The sequence below is a fragment of the Xylocopa sonorina genome, chromosome 7, assembly GCF_050948175.1.
Source record: "Xylocopa sonorina isolate GNS202 chromosome 7, iyXylSono1_principal, whole genome shotgun sequence".
In the NCBI taxonomy this organism is placed as follows: Eukaryota; Metazoa; Arthropoda; class Insecta; order Hymenoptera; family Apidae; genus Xylocopa; species Xylocopa sonorina.
In genome coordinates, this window is record NC_135199.1 from 13,307,870 (window position 1) to 13,330,042 (window position 22,173).

The 22,173-nt window shown below is 35.0% G+C and overlaps 2 protein-coding genes across 3 annotated transcripts; both read right to left on the bottom strand.

The window, feature by feature from the left end:
- Nucleotides 1-2,891: 2,891 nt before the first annotated feature.
- Bchs (WD repeat and FYVE domain containing 3 bchs) lies at nt 2,892-18,388 on the bottom strand. 2 transcript variants are annotated; one of them, XM_076898474.1, is made up of 45 exons: nt 18,269-18,388; nt 17,050-17,286; nt 16,688-16,933; nt 16,455-16,613; nt 16,051-16,243; nt 15,760-15,946; nt 15,501-15,682; nt 15,066-15,417; nt 14,872-14,993; nt 14,497-14,780; nt 14,156-14,422; nt 13,788-14,078; nt 13,328-13,701; nt 12,950-13,239; nt 12,636-12,851; nt 12,161-12,562; nt 11,941-12,077; nt 11,683-11,866; nt 11,292-11,563; nt 10,980-11,209; nt 10,738-10,905; nt 10,458-10,666; nt 10,033-10,220; nt 9,794-9,942; nt 9,501-9,699; nt 9,070-9,430; nt 8,776-8,980; nt 8,284-8,704; nt 8,000-8,209; nt 7,745-7,933; nt 7,384-7,677; nt 7,057-7,292; nt 6,707-6,962; nt 6,423-6,634; nt 6,219-6,351; nt 5,982-6,135; nt 5,687-5,921; nt 5,393-5,616; nt 5,066-5,319; nt 4,770-4,997; nt 4,506-4,697; nt 4,009-4,427; nt 3,698-3,952; nt 3,410-3,607; nt 2,892-3,283 (listed from the first exon to the last, which is right to left on the bottom strand). In XM_076898474.1, the coding sequence occupies exons 2-45, from the start codon at nt 17,272-17,274 to the stop codon at nt 3,169-3,171; spliced, it is 10,317 nt and encodes a 3,438-aa protein (XP_076754589.1). In that variant the 5' UTR covers nt 17,275-17,286; nt 18,269-18,388; the 3' UTR covers nt 2,892-3,168. The 2 variants fall into 2 exon arrangements, with proteins under 2 accessions (XP_076754589.1, XP_076754588.1); XM_076898473.1 differs by lacking the exon at nt 18,269-18,388 and adding an exon at nt 17,397-17,519.
- Nucleotides 18,389-18,525: 137 nt separating this feature from the next.
- LOC143425574 (poly(ADP-ribose) glycohydrolase) lies at nt 18,526-21,912 on the bottom strand. The gene is made up of 11 exons (XM_076898480.1): nt 21,852-21,912; nt 21,655-21,764; nt 21,362-21,522; nt 21,174-21,290; nt 20,934-21,092; nt 20,591-20,844; nt 20,344-20,444; nt 20,105-20,264; nt 19,711-20,029; nt 19,397-19,631; nt 18,526-19,319 (listed from the first exon to the last, which is right to left on the bottom strand). Exons 2-11 carry the CDS (start codon nt 21,752-21,754, stop codon nt 18,640-18,642), a joined length of 2,286 nt encoding a protein of 761 aa, XP_076754595.1. The 5' UTR covers nt 21,755-21,764; nt 21,852-21,912; the 3' UTR covers nt 18,526-18,639.
- Nucleotides 21,913-22,173: the final 261 nt, after the last annotated feature.

Genomic DNA, 22,173 nt, shown 5'->3' on the forward strand with positions numbered 1-22,173 from the left:
AGAAGAAGTGATACAAAGTAACGGGGCTGTCCGCTTTTTTCCGCTACTTACGAAAATATTATAATCCGGTAAATTGTAATTAAATAATATTCTTCCGACAATCTCTTGAAAGATATATGTATATTAAAATGATAAACTTTTCTACGAAATTAGCACAATAAATCAATTTTATATATTGAACTACAAAATTATTGTACATACATAAGAGAAGGACAATATTACTAAAAAAATGATAAAATTAATTTTATTTTTATATTATTAAACAATAATAAAATTCAACCTTTAATATGTATGAAGTGTTATATAAATATATGAATATGTATATATTGATTTAGCACTTAATTTTTGCGTTTTTAAACATCACCTTACAATAATAATAACATAATTTAAATGTGTTTTAAAACAGTACATCGCTTTGATATTTTATAATAAAAATACACGATAAATTGTATGCAAAGACCTATTTTATAATGAACGTGATATACAGACACCAACGCATTCTAATGTGATTAGAAGTAACATAATACTGTTTAAAATTATGAAATAAAATTTTGCGGAATTAAAATAAACTTAAAAGGCACCTGGTATGTAAGTGACTAGAAATTATATACTTATCTTCCTATATGATAAAGCAATCACTTTGTTTCAATTATGTATAAATGAATTCTGATTCCTATAACGAAACAATTTTCTTCTAATTTACTTTGGTTTGAAAGATACTTTTTGTGTATATGTATAATTTGAAATTACTTTGAACAGATGAGTTCAAAATTAATATCTACACTCTTTAATTACACTGCAAGCTTTCCAATTCCATTATAAAACTGAGTATACAAGCTTTGTTTTTTTTTTTTGTGTATATAAGTAGGAGTACAAAAGTAAAGATAATTGGCAATGTTTTATTAGAACTGGCATGTAATAATGACACACAGATTATTAATTGCATAAGATACGTGGTAACTCTTCTTATGCGATTGCATAATGAAGAAATTCAATTGTTAGAATTCATTCGTACCATTTCCAGCGTTATCTATTTCTTGACCTTTGTGTCAAAAGCATCCTTTCTGAAAGAATGCTCGTTAACATTGTGCTCACATTATATTTGACTAGTAACAATGGTACTTTAATAGCAACCACGTTGAAACAATATTCTGTATTATACTTTAAGCTGCGTTCATATCTCGGTCTCAGATTTTAGTCGTCATACTATTCCTTATTCTTGTTCCTTATAAAATTTGTGCCTTTAGAAAAATGGAAGTGTATCGATGAAGAGAATACAAATGGTAGAGTTCGTTATTCATACAGGGAGACCATTTCTTTTTCTTTTTCCTTTTTCCATATTGCGATAATCGTATTTATACAAATTCTTGTATGTACGTCAGTGTTCATGGATTCTTTACCCAGTAGGTGTTAGATAGACTCAAACGCTCCGAAAGTACGTTGCATTCGCGATCTTTTACCATTTTTGAAACTCTAAAAATCGTTCGACCAAGAACACGGTTTTTCATATCTTTTCTCGTTTCTCTTTCTCTTCTCTTTTTTACTATTAATTTTACAGATACGTTCATGAGATATTAATTTGTGAACAGACGAGCGTTATTTCACATTTACGACATTGCTTACAATATTACTGCTGGTTTTAGAGTCTGGTTTCATAACCATCTTATGGATAGTAACACTTTTACGTAATTAAAGTATTGTCTATTGTGAAGTTATGAGTTTTTTTTATATCGGTAGAGGCAGCGGTCACAAAAGGTGCACTGCGAATAGTGTATCTCTCCTCTCCCGGTTTGCAGTGCCGAGTTTGACGGTCTCGATGTTATTATTGTTTCCAATTACTACGAAATGGAAAAATAAAAGACCTATTCTTCGTAATACAATAATAAATTACATATTACCGACAATTCCTACGAGTAAATTACACCGCGTATTACACTGCATTATGTACATGATGCCATATTACATGATGATGTAAAGAAGGGAACAAACCAAGAAAGTAATTTTATCATGAAGTAATTACAGATAGAACGGAATAAAGGAGAGAGCAATACGTGTAATGCACGGTATAGATACAATTTTTGGTTAATCTGGTAATATTAAATCTAATGTTTTTTTTTTCACACGTTAACAATATTGACATCTTGTATCATTCTGTTATAATTTAAAATAAATATTAACAATAGTTAGTTTAATAATATTCAAACATGAAAAACGATGTAAACGTTATGACAGGGAAATTAATCGCATAAATAGTATAATATTCCATATATATTATTAATAATGATTACCTCTGATATATTTTTATTAGTCATAAATTCGTTAAATGAAAATAGGAAAGAAAAATCACAGACTACGCGTACTTAAATAAGTGCTATTATACATAATCGTGTACATAAAGACTTCGATAATATCTTTGCAACGAAAATTGTTGGTGCAACATATAAATTAAGTATGCAATGCAGAACACGACTGTACAGATTGTTCTTCAGCATATAAAGTATAAACACACCACAACGTAAAAAAATATCAGAAATGATTACGATTAAGATCACAATTTAAAATGAAAGACACGTTTGTGTCTTTGCAACGTGTGTGCTTCGTAAATTAAGAGATTCGACTCTCGTATATGCGTCTGTATGTATGTATCAGACTTTTCAAATACTGTCTTTTAAAATTTCACCAACTACAAAACCTGTCGATAAAGTGATAGAGGCCGATCGTTCTTATGAAGTAACCCTAGTTCATTAAAATACTAAAGGGTATACCAACAAGCAATATAGGATCGACAGAAATGTATTAGAGATTTATTTTTAATGTCGAGCCATTACTTTGTCGACACAAAGAGAAACTGAAAACAATTTTGACCCATGTAACAAAAATTATTTAAACGTATAGACGACTATCTGAAATGCAGCGATCAGTTTTCCTGCCTTTCTCTCTCTCTTTCTCTGCTCTTCTATCCTCTCTCTTGTTCTAGTATAAAAATGCAAGTTTCTCGAAATAAAATATCGTGTAGGATGCGAGAAAAAGAAGGAAATGCATGCTTCATTTCTATTGCGCGGAAATTCGGATAGAGACGAAAAGGGGGTACCGGTGATTATGTACATCCTCGTTATATCCGCTCTACAACCGATAACTTATATGAGACCATACAATACGCCGCTATATTTAAGTGCTACTCTCAGCGGAATGTTGAGAGCGTAATGATGAATAACAAACTTGACAAACCCTAACAGGCTTTAAAATTCCGAGCCTTGATATTTTTGACTCGAATCGGCTGCATCTGTATATAAAAGTACAGAGAAAATTCACATAAATATTATCAAATTGACTAAAAGCAATTTCTAACTCTCTTTCTCTCTGATTTACGTAAAAGAAACTGATGAAGAATAATTAAATAGTAACTTACTTAGAACAGAATACTTGTCCACAGTTTCGACAATGATGTCTCCTTTCGTAAAGATTAAATCTGACCCCGCAACCAACGCATGAATCTGCTCCTTCATCTTTAAGCCAATGATCGGCTACCGTACGTCCTGGTTGTTCGCACACACTCCATGAGAATACTCTTCCCCTTGTATCTCCAACGTATACCGTTCTATGATCTCTACAATTTAATTAATCGTACACACGTAGATTTAAGTAGAATTGTTTATCAATATTCTTCCAAATAAATAACAACCCGTGAATATTTTACCGTGATACTGCAAGGGCTGTTATAGATGCCGGCTCTGCGTTATCTTTGCGATCGTACGCAGTATGCATCGTCAATTTACTTCTAAATACTAATTGCCGTTGCCATCTAAAACCATCTCTCAAGATATTTTGTGGATTAATTTTCTTAGGTTTGGTATCTGCTTCCGTAACCATTACGAAACTGTCCGTCAAACTAGTGTCACTTTTACTAGCTCGCAGTGCTCCTTCCGAATCCCCAGGATTGTTTGATGATTCACTATAAATTATTTTCATTACAGAAATTGATACCAAACAGTTCACAAATGACATTACCTTGTTTGAGTACCCTCGCTATCCGCCCGCCCACCACCTTCGCTTTTACGGAACATTGGATTTCCACGACTTTTCTTTCGAAGCATAATAGTAGGCGTATTGCTGTTCTGCGGTGACGGTTTGTTGCTGGAACCATTGCTCGATTCATTGTCGGAGCATTCTTCTTTCTCTTCGTGTAATCTTGATGCCTCTTTCGCATTTTCAGGCTCAGAAAGACTACTCTCCGAACCGCTTTTCGCGAGTAAACTCGATCCTTCCGCGGAAATACTCATCTGCTTAACCAATTCGTGTACTCGTTTCTTTGTATTTTCATTCTGGCTGTCATTTTTATTCAACTTCGTGGCTTTTTCTTTGGTGGTGATAACATCTTCTGGTTTCTCTTCTTCCGCAGGCACTTGTACATAATCCATCGACCACATCTATAAAAGTATCATCATTTCTCACTTATTCGCGATGCAGTTTTAATATTTCAATGAAGTTAATCGAAGTATATTTACACGGGCTACGCCATCGGTCGATCCAGTCATGATAACATTTTGTGAATCCCATTCATGAGTTTGACTGAAAGCGACGCATAAAATTTGTTGCATTCTATCAGCACGGCCGACACAAGTATTGACACTGGCAAGTTCTTCGCCATTAATACTCCACACGTGTAACCAAGTAGCGGCGCAGGTTGCTATATCCCCCTATAATCAATCGTGTTACTTACGATCATGTCACTTTTATGATCCGATTTCTAGGATGCATTAGTAACATACTGTTAATTCATTTATGGCTACTGCAGCCACGGGCCCTGCATGTCCCCGCAGTTGACGAACAAACAAACATCGGGATAAATCCCATATAATTGCTGTACCATCTCGGGATCCTGACACGATTACATTGTACGCGGGACTTGATGATAAACAGGTGACAGCGTCCGTGTGACCATACAAACACTGTTTAATGGATAGTTGTCTCTTGGTGTATTCCCAAACTGTCACAACCTATCGAAACAGTTCTATTTTAAAATGCTGTCAGAAAGAATGGAAACTAAATTCAGGCAACAACTTACAGAGCTTGTGCCAGCGGTTACTATCGATTTGGAAGACGGACAAACGCAAGAAACTATTTCTCCGCCACTCTGTACCATAGCTTCGCAAACGAATATCGCTTTGTCGCTGTCATAATTTCCTATTCTTAGGGAATGATCTGCGAAACCCCATGCAACGTATTTGTTGTACGCTGGGGGAATAAGAGTTTTATTTTGTTCCACGGCTAACACTGCTTTATCGATGTGAAGTATTTGTCCAACCGGACCCTTCAATTCTGGGAAGCAAATTGCTAATTGTAATAGAAGGAATTCGATGAAGAATTCCGCGGGAAAAGTGAAATAACAAACCTTTAATCGGCTGAAGCGATGGTTTCAAATTATCAAGATTATGGAAGAACAATTTATCAGACGTAGTGATACTTAAACCAGGAGTAATAGGTCCCGGGTCGATAACACTGGTTCTTTGGGTCATTTTTTTAGCAGGATGCGCCTTTTTAAACAATTGCTTTGGTATCTGACCAAAATTGTTAATAAATCCGATAGTAGCGTTCTTTTTTAACGGATCATCGATACTAAAAGGACGATAATGTTAGAGCTACGGAAAGTAATTAGAACGATCAAGTAGCGCGCAATACATCTTACTTATAAATATCAACATTTCCTTCGTAGAATAAGTGATGAAATACATTAACTGCTTCAACCGCAGCAGGACCATTTTGTTTACAACCGAATATTAAATCGATCCACTGGTGAAGATGCTGTGACACGTAATCACATTCTAAAGCGAGTCGATGTACACGTATAAATTCTCGAGGATCTTGTTTTGCCCACGGAGGTAATACAATGTCTCCCAATTGCACACCGCTCTGTTTAGAACCTAAGAATAACGTGCAATGTTAATTTTTAATAGCCTGAAATCTAATTGCATAGTATTTACCTAAATCAAAGTGATTCGAGTTGACAAGAAATTCTGGAAGATAAAAAAACTCTGGTATAAGTTCTTTCACATCAGCCATGTTATGCTTAGACGCGGAAAGCCAAGCTTCTTTTACGCTGTTAAACATTCTATCCGCTAAGTCGAAATGACCACCCTACAAAAGGAATTTTGTAACTCATACGTTATAATTTCAGTTGTAATTAAATATTAAAATTCTTAAACAGTCCATCTACAAACCTGTAACCGAAGGAAATGCTGCGTAAATGGTTCCATCCTTACCAAATAAGAGCACACTATCATCGCAGAGGAATAATGTGTTCCATAATGATAAGGAGGTGTTTCACCATGCGGGTCGTCCCATTCTTTATACCTTATTTAGATGTCAATAGATTAAGTTATTTCCTTACTTGCTCATAAGATTAAATTGATTCATTTTATTACCTCTTTTTAAACTGTAACAATCGTTCTGGACTTTGTGCACCCATAGGTTTACTAAAGTCTCTGAACGTTGATGGATCGGTAATATCCAATTCTTCGCTATCGTAATCTGCTAAGATCCATGGGAATATGGGATATTGCATTAAATCATTGTAGCTACGACCCGCTAAGGTATTCAGATGCATTAGATATTGAAAGTTAGATATTTCACCCCTCTGGAAAATAACATATTTTAGAAGTAATTACGACAGGAACAACGTAAATTTAATTTCATTAAAAATACCAACCACCCATCGTTGTGTAACCGAGGTTTCACCTATTAAATTTGAAAGCAAACCAGTTGCTTGTTCTACGTTTGCTGTTCTTTTCTGACCAGCAACTGACTGCTGCGCGCTGTCAGCGATTGCCGTTGCAAATGTCATAAATCTTTGATAAACTTTGTTCCTTACTTTACGCGGAAATGCTAATAAATAATTTCTGCCATCTCCGCTGAATACTTCTAATGCCATCGGTTGTAACAAGTATCTTCTCTTATGTACTTCTCTATGATAGAACGCACGAGACAACACTGTCATTACTGTTTAAAATTTTAGGTGTACTTCGGGTCAGTATGGAAAAATTATGAAAAACTGATTACCTAATATCTTCGTAATTAAATTTCGAACATTGCCTCATAGCCCTGGATCTTCTAGGAGATCCCGGGGATGGCAATATCGGTTCATAAGCTTCGGGTAAACTTTCGATATCTCTTATTTCTCGAGACTTTAACAATGTGAATCCATCAACTACATAAAAATGTTCTTTTCCAAATAACAATAAACCTTCAGTTGTATCTAAACCTTGAATTCTAGCGCATCTGAACATATGACTTATCTAGAAAATACGAAGGCCGTTAATCGTTTTACGGATTTTATAACACGCGTTATAATGTGCCGTGCATTTATAGTAAAAGGAAAGAACATACTTTTTCGTGTTCCTCTAATAATCGTATTAAAGTTTGATTGTCTGGAACAGTCTGATTATTATCCTCTTCTTGTTCATTGTCCTCTGGTGCTTCATCTGGTTCGCTAGCATGGCGTTCTAATGTACACGGTACCATGGGTGGTTCACTTTCCGTAGAGGTATCGTTAACATTTAACGGGGTATCGTCGATAACAGGATCGCGTTCACGTTCAAACATACCGGATGAATTACCAAGTTGCTTCAAATAGTATTCTTTACTGTCAGTGCTTGTTGCAACTTTGTACTTCAATTGTTTCTGTAAAATAAAATTCATTATTATTGGTTTGAGGTCAGTTTTTTAAACAACAAAAATATTATCTCACATTATCAGGATGCTCTAGTTCAGGTCGGTACGGATAATGTATGTAGAATAATTCATTTTTCATCATTTTTTTCCTCATTCTGCATGGACCCTCGGTCATGTCTAACATCCACTTGTCCAGCCTAGTTGGCGTTGGTGGTCCCCATAGACCACGTTCTCTTGTTAATTCAGTTTCAGTTTGTAACCATTCCTATACAGCAATACATTATTAATCACACATTAAAACATATTTACGTTTCTCCAATGATATCCTTACTTGGTATACGTATCGTTGAGTATGCTGATTAGTTTGTATATATTGCAAACGTTTAGTCGCAGCAAGTTCACGGACTAACGCGATGTGTTGCTCCGTCCATTGTGCCACAGTATTCTGATGTAATCTCAGCCTGACGCGTACAGATTCTTCTTTCCGAACTTTCGTTCGACTTGCTAATCTCGTTAAACCTCCTGTTACCTTTTGGATTTTCTAAGACATAATATGGTTTTCTATTTACTCTGTTTTACTTGAAACGATATTAGGACCTGTAACTGAATATCTACCGATTGTATTTGGTTTTGGAGTTCCCAGGGGACCCTATACGAAGCTTTTCTCTCCACGGTAACATAATTCAACCAGAGCCTAGTTGCCGCTTCGTTCACCTGATCCCTTACTACCGATAATTCGGGAGCGCGTTCATTGCCCACTGGTGCTGGCAGAGTAATTTTAAACACTTCTTCTATCGCGGGCTTTTTACATACATATAGCTCTTCCCAAACTCTCGTGGCTGCAACAGCCATCAAATTGTGACCTTGGTGAGATGTCAATCTGTCATCGCTAGCTTCAACTTGTGGATTAACATGCCACATTGTTTTCGTGTTAGTATCAAGCATAACTCTTATATCAGCTGTCAGTTGCAACAAACAGTAAGTTAAACAACCGATGAATTCTAATTCGTGATTACCAGCGCCAAAAACTAACAATCTATAGAACAACGTATTGAATTAGATTACATTTATAATTCGTAATTTTATTTCAAAGGATATGGACATTACCTGTGAGTAGTAAGTTTATGCAATGCTTGTAACACAGCCATTTGATCAGCTGTTGAATCCGTTGCTCGTGATAATAAAAATAAAATTGTTCTGTTTAAGCAATGATGGAGACCTTCCATACTGACGACACCAGGACGTCTTTTTGCTTGTCCGATTAACTTCACAATGAAATCGAATACTTCGTGCGGATCTTTTGTCAAAGCACCTGTATATTATCAAATATAGAAATGATAAATATACACTTACGAAGTTAGCACTGGGCCCTTTTATATGTGCAACAATTTCTTAACTTACCTTGCCATAGTTTATCAACTATTCTAGCCGCGACGTAACATACATTGCTAGTTATATTATTGACCGATCCACCAGGGACAACGGGTAATGCTGCTTGCTCTCCAATTAAAACATCCGCAGCTAATAAATGCTCCATTAAAAGCGACAGAATTTCAGTTTGATAACGTGTCTGCTGTCCCGGTGATGCGTATTCTGGCCATGCCTCTAAAACTAAATCGATAGCTGGTGGTGATTTTCCACTGACCGGTAAAGAAAGGGAATCTACTACGATAACTCGTAAGAAGTCCATAACAAATTTCTTCGCTGGATGATTTGTTAAACCGACATCCTTTGAGGGTGATCGCACCAATACCGGTTCTTGCTGAAGTAAACATATCTTGTTGACAAAATTTTTCTTGATTGGAAAACGTTATTGATTAATAGGGCCTTACCTCATCTGCTGGAGTACTAGCTCCGCTACTGTCTTGGCTAGAGCTTGCAGGTTTTGGGAATAAAGTACCAGCCAATGCACCTAACACCTCCGCAGACATGAACACTTGCATAAAATCAGTGAAATTATGATACAGGAAGAATAAGAACTGTATTATTGTCACTGGATAATCGGTTAACCAATCAGGCAAAGATTCAGGGCTATTAAATAATAATGATGTTAATTAACGCATTATATTATATTGCAAACAATATACTCTAAAGAAGAGTGCTGAATTAAATTCATAAAACTTACTTGATCGAGTAATTATTCAACATTGTCCGTACCATCGCTAATAGAGTGACCACCGCTTCGGGACAAAGATTGATCCTACTTGCGAAAGAGGATAGCGTATGATTTGCAGGTACACCAAATAAAAAATTCCATACATTATCCAAATCAAGCTGTTAATACAAAATAAAAGCGTTTATTATATTTATGTTTAATCTATGTGTAAAACATTATGAAATATAAGATTTTTTTAAAATACCAACTTTTAAAATGACTTTTGAATCGGTAGGCAACAATTTTACAGGTTGCCCCATCATAAGTGCAATAAAAAGAAAGTACAATTCAGGAACAAGGTCCACATGTTGCGGTAATAACCATCCCAAATGTTGAAACCCTGGTACATGAAGACCAGATGGTTTAGTTTCACCACTTGTAATTTGTTGATGACAACCTGATACCAAAATATTAAATACATATTTTATATACGCGTATGTATGTATAAAATATCATTTTTACTCGAAGATACAAGAATATCTCATGGGGAATTAAATTTTGTATTCTTTTTTTTATAATGTAAAAGCTTTTTGTCCATAATAAACGACTTTTATCAGAACTTTTCTTTTATACCTTTAGCTCCTTACGAAATATTCCATCGTTTTCAATTAGAACAAACACGCTGTACACATACCGAGAGCCAATGCCATTTTATTATGGTCCGTGTGACGTAGCCAACCACCATTGCTAGTCCCTTCCTTAAATTTTTGTAATATTGGTTGTACGGAACAAATGGCTACTAAAATTCGCAAACCCCATATTACTGTAGTACTATGAAGGCCAGATTGAAGAAACAGTAATATCCAATCTAAACCTAATACTTTAGCTAATTCTTCACACATACTGAAAAATATCAAATTTAAATTTTAATGAATTTTCTCATTTGTACGTCTATCCTTATTTATTTTACTCACTTTACATTTACTTTGGGACCATTGAATAACAGAGAATGTAAAAGCTGCAAGCAACGATTCCGTAATAGTATATGCTCTCCTTCTCCTTCCTTGTTTCCTTCGCTTTCCCGAAGAATCAAATGTTTTTCTGAACTTTGTGGTAGTGTAGCGACGATAAATTGACCGAACCTATCAAGAGCACCACTGTCGTTAATACCGGTACATAATAATGCAATTGCACTTCGTAGAATTCGTTAAATTACCAAAGTAAATCAGCTTGTCTTGGCTGGCTTAATAAAATGCTGAGCAATGCAAGCAATATCTGTCTTGTACTGCTTTGTTTTACATCACTCAAAATGTGTAATAACTTGTGTACTAATTGCAAATCCCTCATTAAACGTAAATTTGTCCTTTTCTCGCTTGATTCTGCTATTAATTCGTACAAATGTTCTAAAAGTGACCTCAAAAGCTCACCCGGTGCTTCATGCCAAACCTAAAGAGATAATTCAATACTTTTATACTGTTTACACAGAAAAATAAATAACTTGTTACCAATAAGGGAAATAGAATCGTACTTGCAAATCGCACAGAAGGTCTTGAAATGCCATAACATTAGGTATTGCACTAGTTTCCCTACCGCTGTCAACTGTACCTACAAGACTGAATGTAAGGTGCAATATATGACTATTTAGAAGAGGACATTTCCTTCTCAATAACATTGCTAATGTTTGATATCCCCTTCGGCGATCCATTTCTTGTTGAGCAGCTTGATTAGATCTTACAACACAAACTAATGCTTTAACAGCTGCATACAAGGATTCAACATCCTGAGCCATAGCTATTAATCCTATTTAAAGAAACATATATCACTGCTTAAAAATTTTGCTTAGTATATGAACATGCTTTGAGAAAATGTGTAAATTTCAATGTGTTTTTATAAAATTTTTAAAAGCCTACAAAACTTACCTAACAACACTGAACATCCTCCTACATTGTCGATCATCGTAGCCACGGGACGAGGGCTGAATACACGAACACCAAGATATCCAACAACTACACCTCCAAGCGCTCGTGCTGGTCCGCTAAGATGTCCCGCCGAATTGTGAAGAATTCTAATAGGTGTAGCGTTTTCGTGTGACGACATACCAAGCTGTTGAATAATAATTCTAATTCGATTAATATCCCTGGAAATGTACATTTACAAATAGTGATACTTGTACGTACTTGTTTGGCAATTGATTTATTATCAGCTCGGCTATAAACTTTCCTAATTTTAGCTAATGTTAATTGAGACACTGCTTTAGCATTTAGTCCAAACACGACTTTTTCCTCCGCAACGAGAAGCATTAAAGGTTCTTGTCCTGCAACAAAATTTAATGTACATATTTAAACAGAAGTCATGATTAATAATTGTATAATCATATACAAAATTTTGTATTAATACCTGACAACTGCGGAGCCTGCAAACTTCCCATGTAATGTGGGCCTAATTTAAATAACGTTGTTATATTTTGGGAATTAAATACTTCCTCTACCAAATGGCACGGCCCTTGTTTCCACGTAAGCTTGGAATACCGACGCCAACAGGGTGGTGTGCCTATATATCCATAGACTGGAGATGCTACTGTCAAATTTGCTACTCCTCCTCCAGGAACTTGCGTAATATAATGAAGTTTTTGACTATGAATTAGTTGACCATCCAAATACAAAGAGAAACTTGAATTTTTTAAAACAGCACGATTTAGTACAATAGCAATATGATGCCATTGGCCTTCGTGAAGCAGATCTGGGCACCAAACTCTTGCACCACATTCACCAGTTCCCTCTGGCTCCCATTCACTTATATCTAAATTTTTAATCGAATTAAATAAATGATTAATCGTTTAATAATCATGTATACATATAAAGATAAAATTTACTTTGTGGCATAGGTGTTTCCTGCGTAGACACGATAATAGCTTTATCTCTTGCACTAAGCACAGCAGTTAAGCAAATTAAATCTCTTGCTGATTGTGGAGTACGAACTAATGTCAATAATCGCACACAGTGAGGATCAGTTCTGGGATCACTAAATTTGTCAACACATATCCAGGTGCTATAAGTTAAACCAGTTTGCGGAGGAAACAATCTGTCACCTAAAAAATTCTTTCTTTGTTGAATTTATTTATAAAGAGAAAATGTTTTCTTTAATGCTATAGCATTTAAAATTGAAGAAGATCTGAGAAACCTTTACCTGAACCAATTCCACCAACTACGCTACTATCAGCAGCTACAACCGTAGGTGGAGTTGTACTTTGCGGTGCAACGCTAGGTAAATATAAGCATGCGAATCCTTCTGCGCTCATATCGAGTTCTACGAAAGGCGGTAGAGTGCAAGAACCGTGCGCGCGAAAATCCTTTGGTGTTGTCATAGACACTAAGGTTTTAATACGCGTCAGTGGTACAGGTCCACCTCGAGGTTTATTTGGCTCGATATCATCGAGCGAAATACAGCAGAGTGGATCACCCAAACGCAAAAATTCTCTGAAATTTATTCATTAGAAATCATACGTACACTGTGTATGTTTTAATACTTTGTTGTGCATCTTAGTAAACGCATTTAACATCTTACCTTAAATCACGCGGTTCTAACGATTGGGCAGCAAGTCTCTCTATGATATACTGTAATGGTTGATGTAAAGGATGTGTCTCATCCTGTAAAGCAATTCTACCTACTGATAATAATTCACCCGCCATTCCAGCATCACACATTATTTGCTGATTTCTCTCAGATCGCACTAAACTTTTGATGATTTCAGCGACGTATAGTTGTAAAGCTAAAGCCATAAGCGGATTCGATGGTTCTGAGATTGACGGAAGTAAATGCAACATTCCAACAACTATGCCTGGATGAACTACTATTGGTTCTGGAGTAGGTGGACTCAAGTTTAAAGGATTAATAACATTTCTCTTTCCGCTACCCGGAGAATCAAATGATTTTTGTTGCTAAAAATGGTTGTAAAGAGCAATATTTAGCTTCCTAATTTGACAGCATAAAACGTTATATATTATAAATCGGATATAAAAGTTACCTCAACGCTATTTTGCTTATGATTCGGTGATCTCATCCCTAAACTCGCCAAGTTCGGCTTATCAAAAGAATCGAGCGCCACGTCATACAAAAGTCGTAGCAACAAACACGCGTATGCTAATGTCTTTGGTATAGCGTCTGGAAATGCAGGTTCTAGTACGCTTCCAGTGAATAACGATGATAACATGTTGTGATAATTCGTAGTTGATATTATATCTATTTCAGTAAGCTTTGTCTGCGACGAAAAACATCCCAGGAGCCGTAAAGTGTCGCACAAACTGGAATGGCATATCTGTAAAATGATTATTAACGATAATGTAATATAATATTCAAAATCTATTTAAAAAATATTAATAAATAGATATTTACTTCGTGATGGAAGAATTTCGCATTTGCTGGTTCAAATCTCATAGCTGTACTTATAGTGTGAAACACAACGTGTAAAAGAGTTAGTAACTGTGCTTCTTCTTGCGGTGTTCTTTTTATGATGTCGTTACAAGGTTCTGCACTTTCCGATCTTTGAGTGCCTAATTGTCCTTCCAAAGATACTAAAACGGACATCACATAAACGAAACCACCCACTTTTCGAAAAACAGTCCTAGTTCGATGAGATTCCCGCAAGCAAGCAAGTAAAGACTAAAAAATATACAATATTTTATAATCGTATCGAAGACTTTAACGGTGGTATTATCTAATATTCAGAAACGAACTTTTAATATATGCGTTTTTAGGACTAAGGCATTAGGAGGTGCCGAATGCATGACACCTAGCAACGTCGCCATATCATCATCTCCTCCTGCACTAAGTATTAACTCTCTAACAATATTAAGTGCTTGAAATCGACAATCTATGTAGGGTACGAGGTTGTGAGCGCACCGTGCTCCACCGCATTCTCTAAAAACATTAGCATTTTGAACATTTCCTGCCAATAATATTGTCAAGGCTTCCATTACTAAGGCACCCAATTGCTCGTCTTCTGGGCAGATTTTGTATTCTAAAAAATATAATTTATTCATTCATTTATCCTTTCCTATTGGATACAAGAGTGTGAAACTTATTTTAAAATAAATTTGAAGTATTAATACCTAATCCTTGATCCTGCGCAGCTTGTTTATCCTTAAATAAAGTTGCGTAACGGTGGAGACACGTGACAAAGACCTCCAACATGCCCACTTCTCTGTACACATCTTTGAATATATTATTAAGTCTAAAATGAAGGATTTATTAAAATCAACGCACAATGTAATTAAACTAGGATTAAATAATATTTATATATTACCCGAGTATACGAAGGAGTGCTTTCATGCATAAGATACTGCAACTAGTTGAATTATTTGTTTTCAGTAGTATAGACAAAGATATAAGTTCCTTACAAGGCACAAAATAAAGTTGAAACACTATAAATTCTAATAGCTGAAAGAACTTCTCTTGTATTTCTCGATTTTTCAAGTGAATTTTCTCTGCAAATTGGGACAGCGTATTTTGTCCTTCGAGTATAAAATAATTGGCATTGTCGCTATGATAGACGCTCGATATTGCATCCAGAATTGTACAACACAAAAGTGGTGAATTAGACTTTACAAACACAGACTGTAATACTTGGAATGCTTGAATATTTCGAACGCTTCCTCCTATAAACATAATAATACGTCAATAAAGTTTATTTAAAAAAGCGCAGGTGTTTATACATAATTATACATTAAAATATTTATACCTCTATTACTTGGTTGCGGTAGAGTGAAACCAAGCATTTGAAACAAGGATCCCATACTAGCTTGACTTGGCTTTAATTCCGTATGACCGCACATTGTTAAAGATGCCAACATAAGCACTAAATTCCGAATGGCATCTTGTGCCTCCGCTCTAGTATCTTGTTCTAATCTTGATGGAGCATGTCTATAGATTACGAACAGTCATTTAAAGACTTAATAATAATGTTAACAAAATGGGAGAACTATTTCTATAATTCTTACTTTAACAAAAATTCAGATAAAAAGATATATCCTTGACAAGCACGAAAATCATCTAGAAGCGTTTGAGACACTTCGCTAGAATCTTTTAAAAAACAAAATACTGTGACAAACATTTCCACTACTTCCAATGGTGCCAGCTCAGGTACACGTTGCATATTATCGACACATAGTGCTATACATCCTTTATCTGCAATTACAAATAATACGGTATTCAATGCAAAATGGTATAATATTTGTGAGAAATTTGATAAGTATTCAATTCGCTTTATTAATTTAAAGTGTGATACTTACTATGAATATAACTTACTACATTTTGAGTAAGTCCATGTCGAGATAAAGTCATTAATACTTCTGCCGCACTTTTGCGCCACATCACATTATAATGAGGGCACCAACTAGTTATTGCTGAGAATAATAAAGTTAGATCATCCTTGCGAGCAAGCTCTTCTGCTGGATAAGGATGACTACATAATCTCACCAATAACTATAAATTTTATATGTATCCGATCAATTTTTCGAATAAAAGTTCCATTTAAATATTGCAATATACATATAGTATTGGAAATATTTATTATATCACTCGCTTCATTATCTTTGCCACGACAAATCGCGTAGATATAATTTTATGTAAATTGTGCATAGTACGGAAGTGATGCATTAAGTATTTCCAGTACTATAATGCTCAAAATGTTTACTTGAACAAATGTTTTTTGTAGCTGTATTCGACGTTGTTTTGGAGTAAAATCACTATTTGCATCCGTAATATCAGCTTCATCCTCAATCATTTCGGGCAAGTCAAAGAATAGATACAAACATTTTACCAAAGTTGATGGAACAGAAGCAGTAGTCATTGCCTGATAAACAATAAATATATTTATACATATGAAATAAATTAATTAATATGGTAGGTTGTGTCAATAATATATACCTGTATTACAGAAGTATCGCTTGCCGCGAGTAAATTTAGAGCGGACAATAACATCCAACCGTTACTCGATTCTTCGCTATTTTCAATTTCTAAAAATTTCACAATAGCACAGCTCGCAGTTTCGGTACTCTGGTTACTTGCCCTTCTACTGATTTCGAATACCATCAATTTAGATACTTGTTGTGTAAATGCCAAAATGTCCCAAAACTTTTCGCTTATGTCTCCCGTTGAACTGGATCCAAATACCTAGATATTAATTAATTTAAATTAGTAAATCAACTACAAAAGAGGAAAATTGATGAAAATTAAACTTACATTGGTATTACATGCGTGTAGGAAACATTAAAAGAGAGATAACTTACTTTGCAAAATAATGGCAACATGTTATATAGTTTATCATTACGTTCAGCTTCTGAGAGGGGATGCGGAGGATGGGTATATTCAGAAAAAAGTTTCTTGAGATGCATAAGACCCAAAGCGGTATGTTGAGGATTTGTACTTCCTGTACAATCATCTAAACAGCCAGCACTGCTAGAACCCATACCTCCGACGCTAGTAGCCCCTCGTAGTTTACGCATTATGTTCATAGTTGGGACTTGCTAAAATTACAAAAATTAATGTATAAAGTTAATTACATAAATAAACAGAAGTACAAATATTTAACGTTAAGCAAGACAAGAAACACGGAGCTAACAGATTTTTAACTTACATCATTCATATTATGCCGGATATTAAGAACATTAATATCTTTACATGTCATGCATTTCATAAAACGAAATCTGCATTCTTAACGCACTGACATAATATTTGTCAGATATAACAGGAACATTATTTACATTATAAAGATTTATATAGCGAAATATTTTCACTATTTTATGAATATGTAAGTTATCGAATATTTACAGCAGAGAGTATTAATTTCAAACAATTTATAATCACTCGTGACATTAGAAAACGAATATATGTACGTATACTTATACCTACATAATATTTATGACGTATAAAGTTATAATTTATTAATTTTCATTAACATTCACGATTGCGATTGCACAAAATTTAGGTAAAAACAATTGTTCGATAAAAGATCAAGTAAAAGAATGAAATAAATAAATAAATAAATAAATAAGGAAATCTAAATGTACATGTTGAAATATCCTCTGGAAAGAACGAATGAACCTTCCGGCAATGAAATAATGAAAGGTGCAAACGTTGATACGCAGTAGCACGATCTGTTTAAGCACCTATCGTGCTGTTATTCGAAATGTTAACATATCGGGGCACGTATAACATGTGAAAAATGGCACATTGTTGTGTAAGACAAGACGAGATATCACTTTTCGATTTATCGTACGCGTTCATCTTTCGTGCGTATGTCATCGTAATTTAGTCCACTTTCAATCGGTGACACTAGCTCTCATCGTACGCTCAGTTCAATATTTACGCCTATCTCCTGTCAAAATGTCAAGTTAGAATAAGAAGTTACAATGACTCCCCGTAACCGCCCATGATTCCTCTAAGCGAGACTCGTACACCGGTGCGCGGTTTATCTACCGTCCTCGTTAACAATTATACAATTATTACCTGAAACGCGTCACAAGTCGGGAAATTCTACATTTTCTTTCGAACAATTGCTCTCTCGGTAAGAGTATTTAATATTTCAGTGGCAGTAGCCATCTTTATATTCTACGATTTCTTCGGTCCACAGCCAACGCGATACGTCGATAAGTGTCACGTGACTGCTAATAATCAAAGATCTGTTCACCTTTTAAATCTGTGTTAATGCTCGGTATCTTCGTAGTAATGGTAATTAAACCAGAATATTTGCAAAATTACTCTTTTATTTATTCTCATTATATTATACATTATATACAAAGTACGTATATTTAGAGTCTTGTGTCAAAATGTATTTTAATTCAAGGAAATCATCGATTTTTAAATACATATAAATTTCTTTAACGTGTTCGTTGAAAAAAGTCGGAGATTTTTCTTTGTCCGCTCGAGGATTGTACTGATTTCGGTGTACCGTGAGAAACTACAGGTCTCGACTGTGACTGACGGCTTTCGTCTTTGGTCGACTGACTACAATCGTTATTCGCGTAATGAGAGATAGACTCCTGCTTAGTATCCAACAATCCAAGACCGGATAACCGATGTTCTTGGTTTGCCTTCGACTGCCCTGTGTCCCCTAAAATTGCCCACAGAGATTGTTTCTTCTTCTTCTCTGTCCCATCACCATTATAAATCTGTCCCTCTTTTTTCTTCGTACTATCTTTACTTTCAATTTGTTCTTTCTCCGAAACAACACTATTAACGTCTACGCATTCTCCCTTTAGAAAATCCGTTTTCTTTTTACTCATTGTATCTTCGTCGATATCATCCAGCCAACCTTGTATCTTCTCTTCCTCCGTTTTACAATGTTTTTTTATGCCCAAGTGAAAAATCTCTCCATTATTATTTTTACTTGCTCTGAAACCAACATCTTTTGTTGCAGGAACGTTTCTATGGCCGTTCTTATTTAAATGTTGTTGTGCCAGTGGTTTCATTTTACTCCGATTGTATAAGAAACGGTAAAAATTTGAGTTACCGGATGAAGCGAATTCTTGATACTGCACCAATAATGAAAAAATTTTAGCTGAAAAATACACGACACGATTAAATTTTTTCCAAAAATTTTGAACGTTTTAAAAAGATCTTAATATAAACTAATACCTATATTTATTTCATGTTTTATAAAGTGCGTGTATATTTCAGCGATTTCATCTCGTAAGTTTGTATCTCCAAAAGTGAAATAAACCATCGATCGACCTGTTATAGCTGCAGCCATTAATTGTAATAGAACTTTTAGTTTTGGATCTCCTCGAAAAGCCCCGCATCCCCAATTTCCAGTTGCAACAGCTGGAAGATTGCATTTGCTACCTTCGCAACCAACAAATCCAACATATGCCTATATTGAAAATAAGATTACTAGGATTTTGCATGATTAACCAGTTTACATTGATGTATGATAATAATGAAATGATAACCTTATTAAGTTCTCTTTTTATATTATTTATACTAAATTGCGACTGTGAATGCGCAAAGTAAAGAGCATCGATAGCAACGATAGATGTTAATCGCCTTCCACTGCTATCTCTAGGTGTTTCATCAACATAATCCCCCACCCACTTAAAGCTGTTACTATAGCCTTTGTATTGACTGTATCGTTCGACACCACTGACAATTAGTGCTTCGGTATCGTCTAGTTTTTCCGTGACAAGCATTGTTACCATTAATTCGGGACAAATTACAAATCTTATCTCTTCTTGTACACATCCTAAACCAAGGACGCCACCACCAACATATCTGCGAAGATCGAATGTATGTATAACAACAAATGAATGTGAACGTCAATATTGATTATCAAAATATATAAAATACTTGTTGGCAAAATCCACTTGTAGGAATCCAGTTCCTTCCATTTCTATAGTTCCTTTACTTGTAATATGCAAGGGTAGTAATTTTTGTGTTTGTTCATCCCATTTTGGACAATCCGCCTTCGGGATGTAACGCCGTTGTATCGTTACTACACCCTCCGGGGCTGCTCTATGGAAAAATTATAATAAATAATGTATTTGTTCTGTATCGATACCTCGTCAAACTAATCTTAACGTACCCACCTTTAGATGTTACTCTCTTAAAATAATGAATGATACATTTCATTTTCTCCATTACCGATTCACATTTATTCCATTTTCCTTCTTTATATGCAGAAAACAACCTACACAAAAATATACATAAATATACTAGATGTATATAACTGCTTAATTTGCGTTATTTGTAATATGTAACAATCATTTATTAATAATGGTAATTCTTTATATTTACTTTAATCAGGTTGAAAGCTATAACTGCATAAAAAAATACCTATTGAAATTGATGTATGGGTATCTTCCATATTCAGACTGTGGATTAGTTGAGTTACGTCTTGGAAATGTACAGAAAAATGCATTAGCTAGTAAAGAGGCTATTTGTAACTGGCTAAGACTGATTGTTCCATTAGTGTGGCGTTTCAAAAGAGGCACTGGGCCAGTTACCAAAACAGGGAGTTGTAAAGCAAGTTGAACCATTTTTGGCATCAATACTTCGAAGAAGATATTTGTTTCTTCTTCGTCGACTACCTTCAGTTTGAAATTATTAATGCAGTCAGAATATCCGAACTGTTTAGCAGATATTGAAAAGTGTTAGTACATAAACTTTGATACGATACCTCTGAGAAGAAATGATGCAGTGCAGTAAAATCCCAACGTTGTGCATATATGTGATTATAGGAAAGTATCGCGCTTTCAAGTTGATGAGTAGAAACAAAATTTTGAAGTAACGACTGTTGTATTATTTCCCACCTGTTCCGATTACGGCGAGATCCATTCTACTCAAAACATAAACATGCACATATTACTTAATAAAATTATAATATAAACATATTAGATTTCTATCGTCATTCACTTGCCTCGTCAATTGGATATATACTATGCTTTGAATGTGGCATCCTTACATAATCCTGGTACCATTTGTCTATCTGATGCGTAGGATATGGTTTTGGCGTTCCACGTGCTGGTAATGGTAACTATTTTAAACAATTCTCAAGTTGTAATCCACGCGTGTTAATGAAAATTTCTAATTAAATTTAATACTTGCCGAAATTAATACTGTATGAGACGAAGAAGGACAAATGGGTGGTAACTCCTGACAGTCGTATACACCTAAGCCTTTACGTATCTCGTCCATGCTCACTCCTTTCCATTCAGGTACATCGTCCAAAGGCTCTGGTTCATTAATGTCAATAGACATAGAGCTTGCTTTTATAAAAGGAGATATAACGAGATAAGAAATTTTTAGAGCAAACACGGAAAGTGATATGCGATTTGAATGAAGTTTTAGCCTTTCTAAAATCTAAATCGTCAACGTGAAATATTTAATTAAAATCTTACAATCATCAGAATTAACGGGGTTATTTGTCGCGTTATCTACATCGCTGAAGATGTCTGGAGATAGTGTTTCTTCATCGAACGACAATCCAGGGTCCGACATAATCCTCTAACTGAGAAAATTGCAAATAAAGCATTCAGTAATGGTGAAAAATAATAATAAATAATATAATGTAAAGACAAAAATTAAAAATTCTTACGTGTGAATGATAAAATGACGGTGTATAAAAACTACATCACACGGCTCGAAAATAAAATGATTCAAGATAAAATTCAAGTGACGATATATTATTGTAATATCGACGAGTTTTTTCGGTGATCCTCTGAAATTTTATTTGAGACATATATGATCATTCAGAATGAAATTACGTGTACTACATTGCTTTGGCGCCACAATTTCTCCCAATGGTGAACGTATCGTAGGGAAATTAGACATAGCGATGCACAGAATGAAACTTATAGTTACAACAGTAGTGTATTTCAATAAATTGTATCAAAATAACTTGTTTTGCTTTTCTATTC

Coding starts and splice junctions, on each gene's coding strand:
- Bchs (XM_076898473.1), bottom strand. CDS start 17,456: ATGAAATGCATGACATGTAAAGATATTAATGTTCTTAATATCCGGCAT. Junction 16,614..16,687: donor GCGATACTTCTGTAATACAG/GTATATATTATT, acceptor ATTGTTTATCAG/GCAATGACTACTGCTTCTGT. Junction 10,906..10,979: donor AGACAAGCTGATTTACTTTG/GTAATTTAACGA, acceptor TGCTCTTGATAG/GTTCGGTCAATTTATCGTCG.
- LOC143425574 (XM_076898480.1), bottom strand. CDS start 21,754: ATGTCGGACCCTGGATTGTCGTTCGATGAAGAAACACTATCTCCAGAC. Junction 21,523..21,654: donor CCCCGTTAATTCTGATGATT/GTAAGATTTTAA, acceptor CTTTTATAAAAG/CAAGCTCTATGTCTATTGAC. Junction 19,632..19,710: donor TAAAAAGAGAACTTAATAAG/GTTATCATTTCA, acceptor TTTTCAATATAG/GCATATGTTGGATTTGTTGG.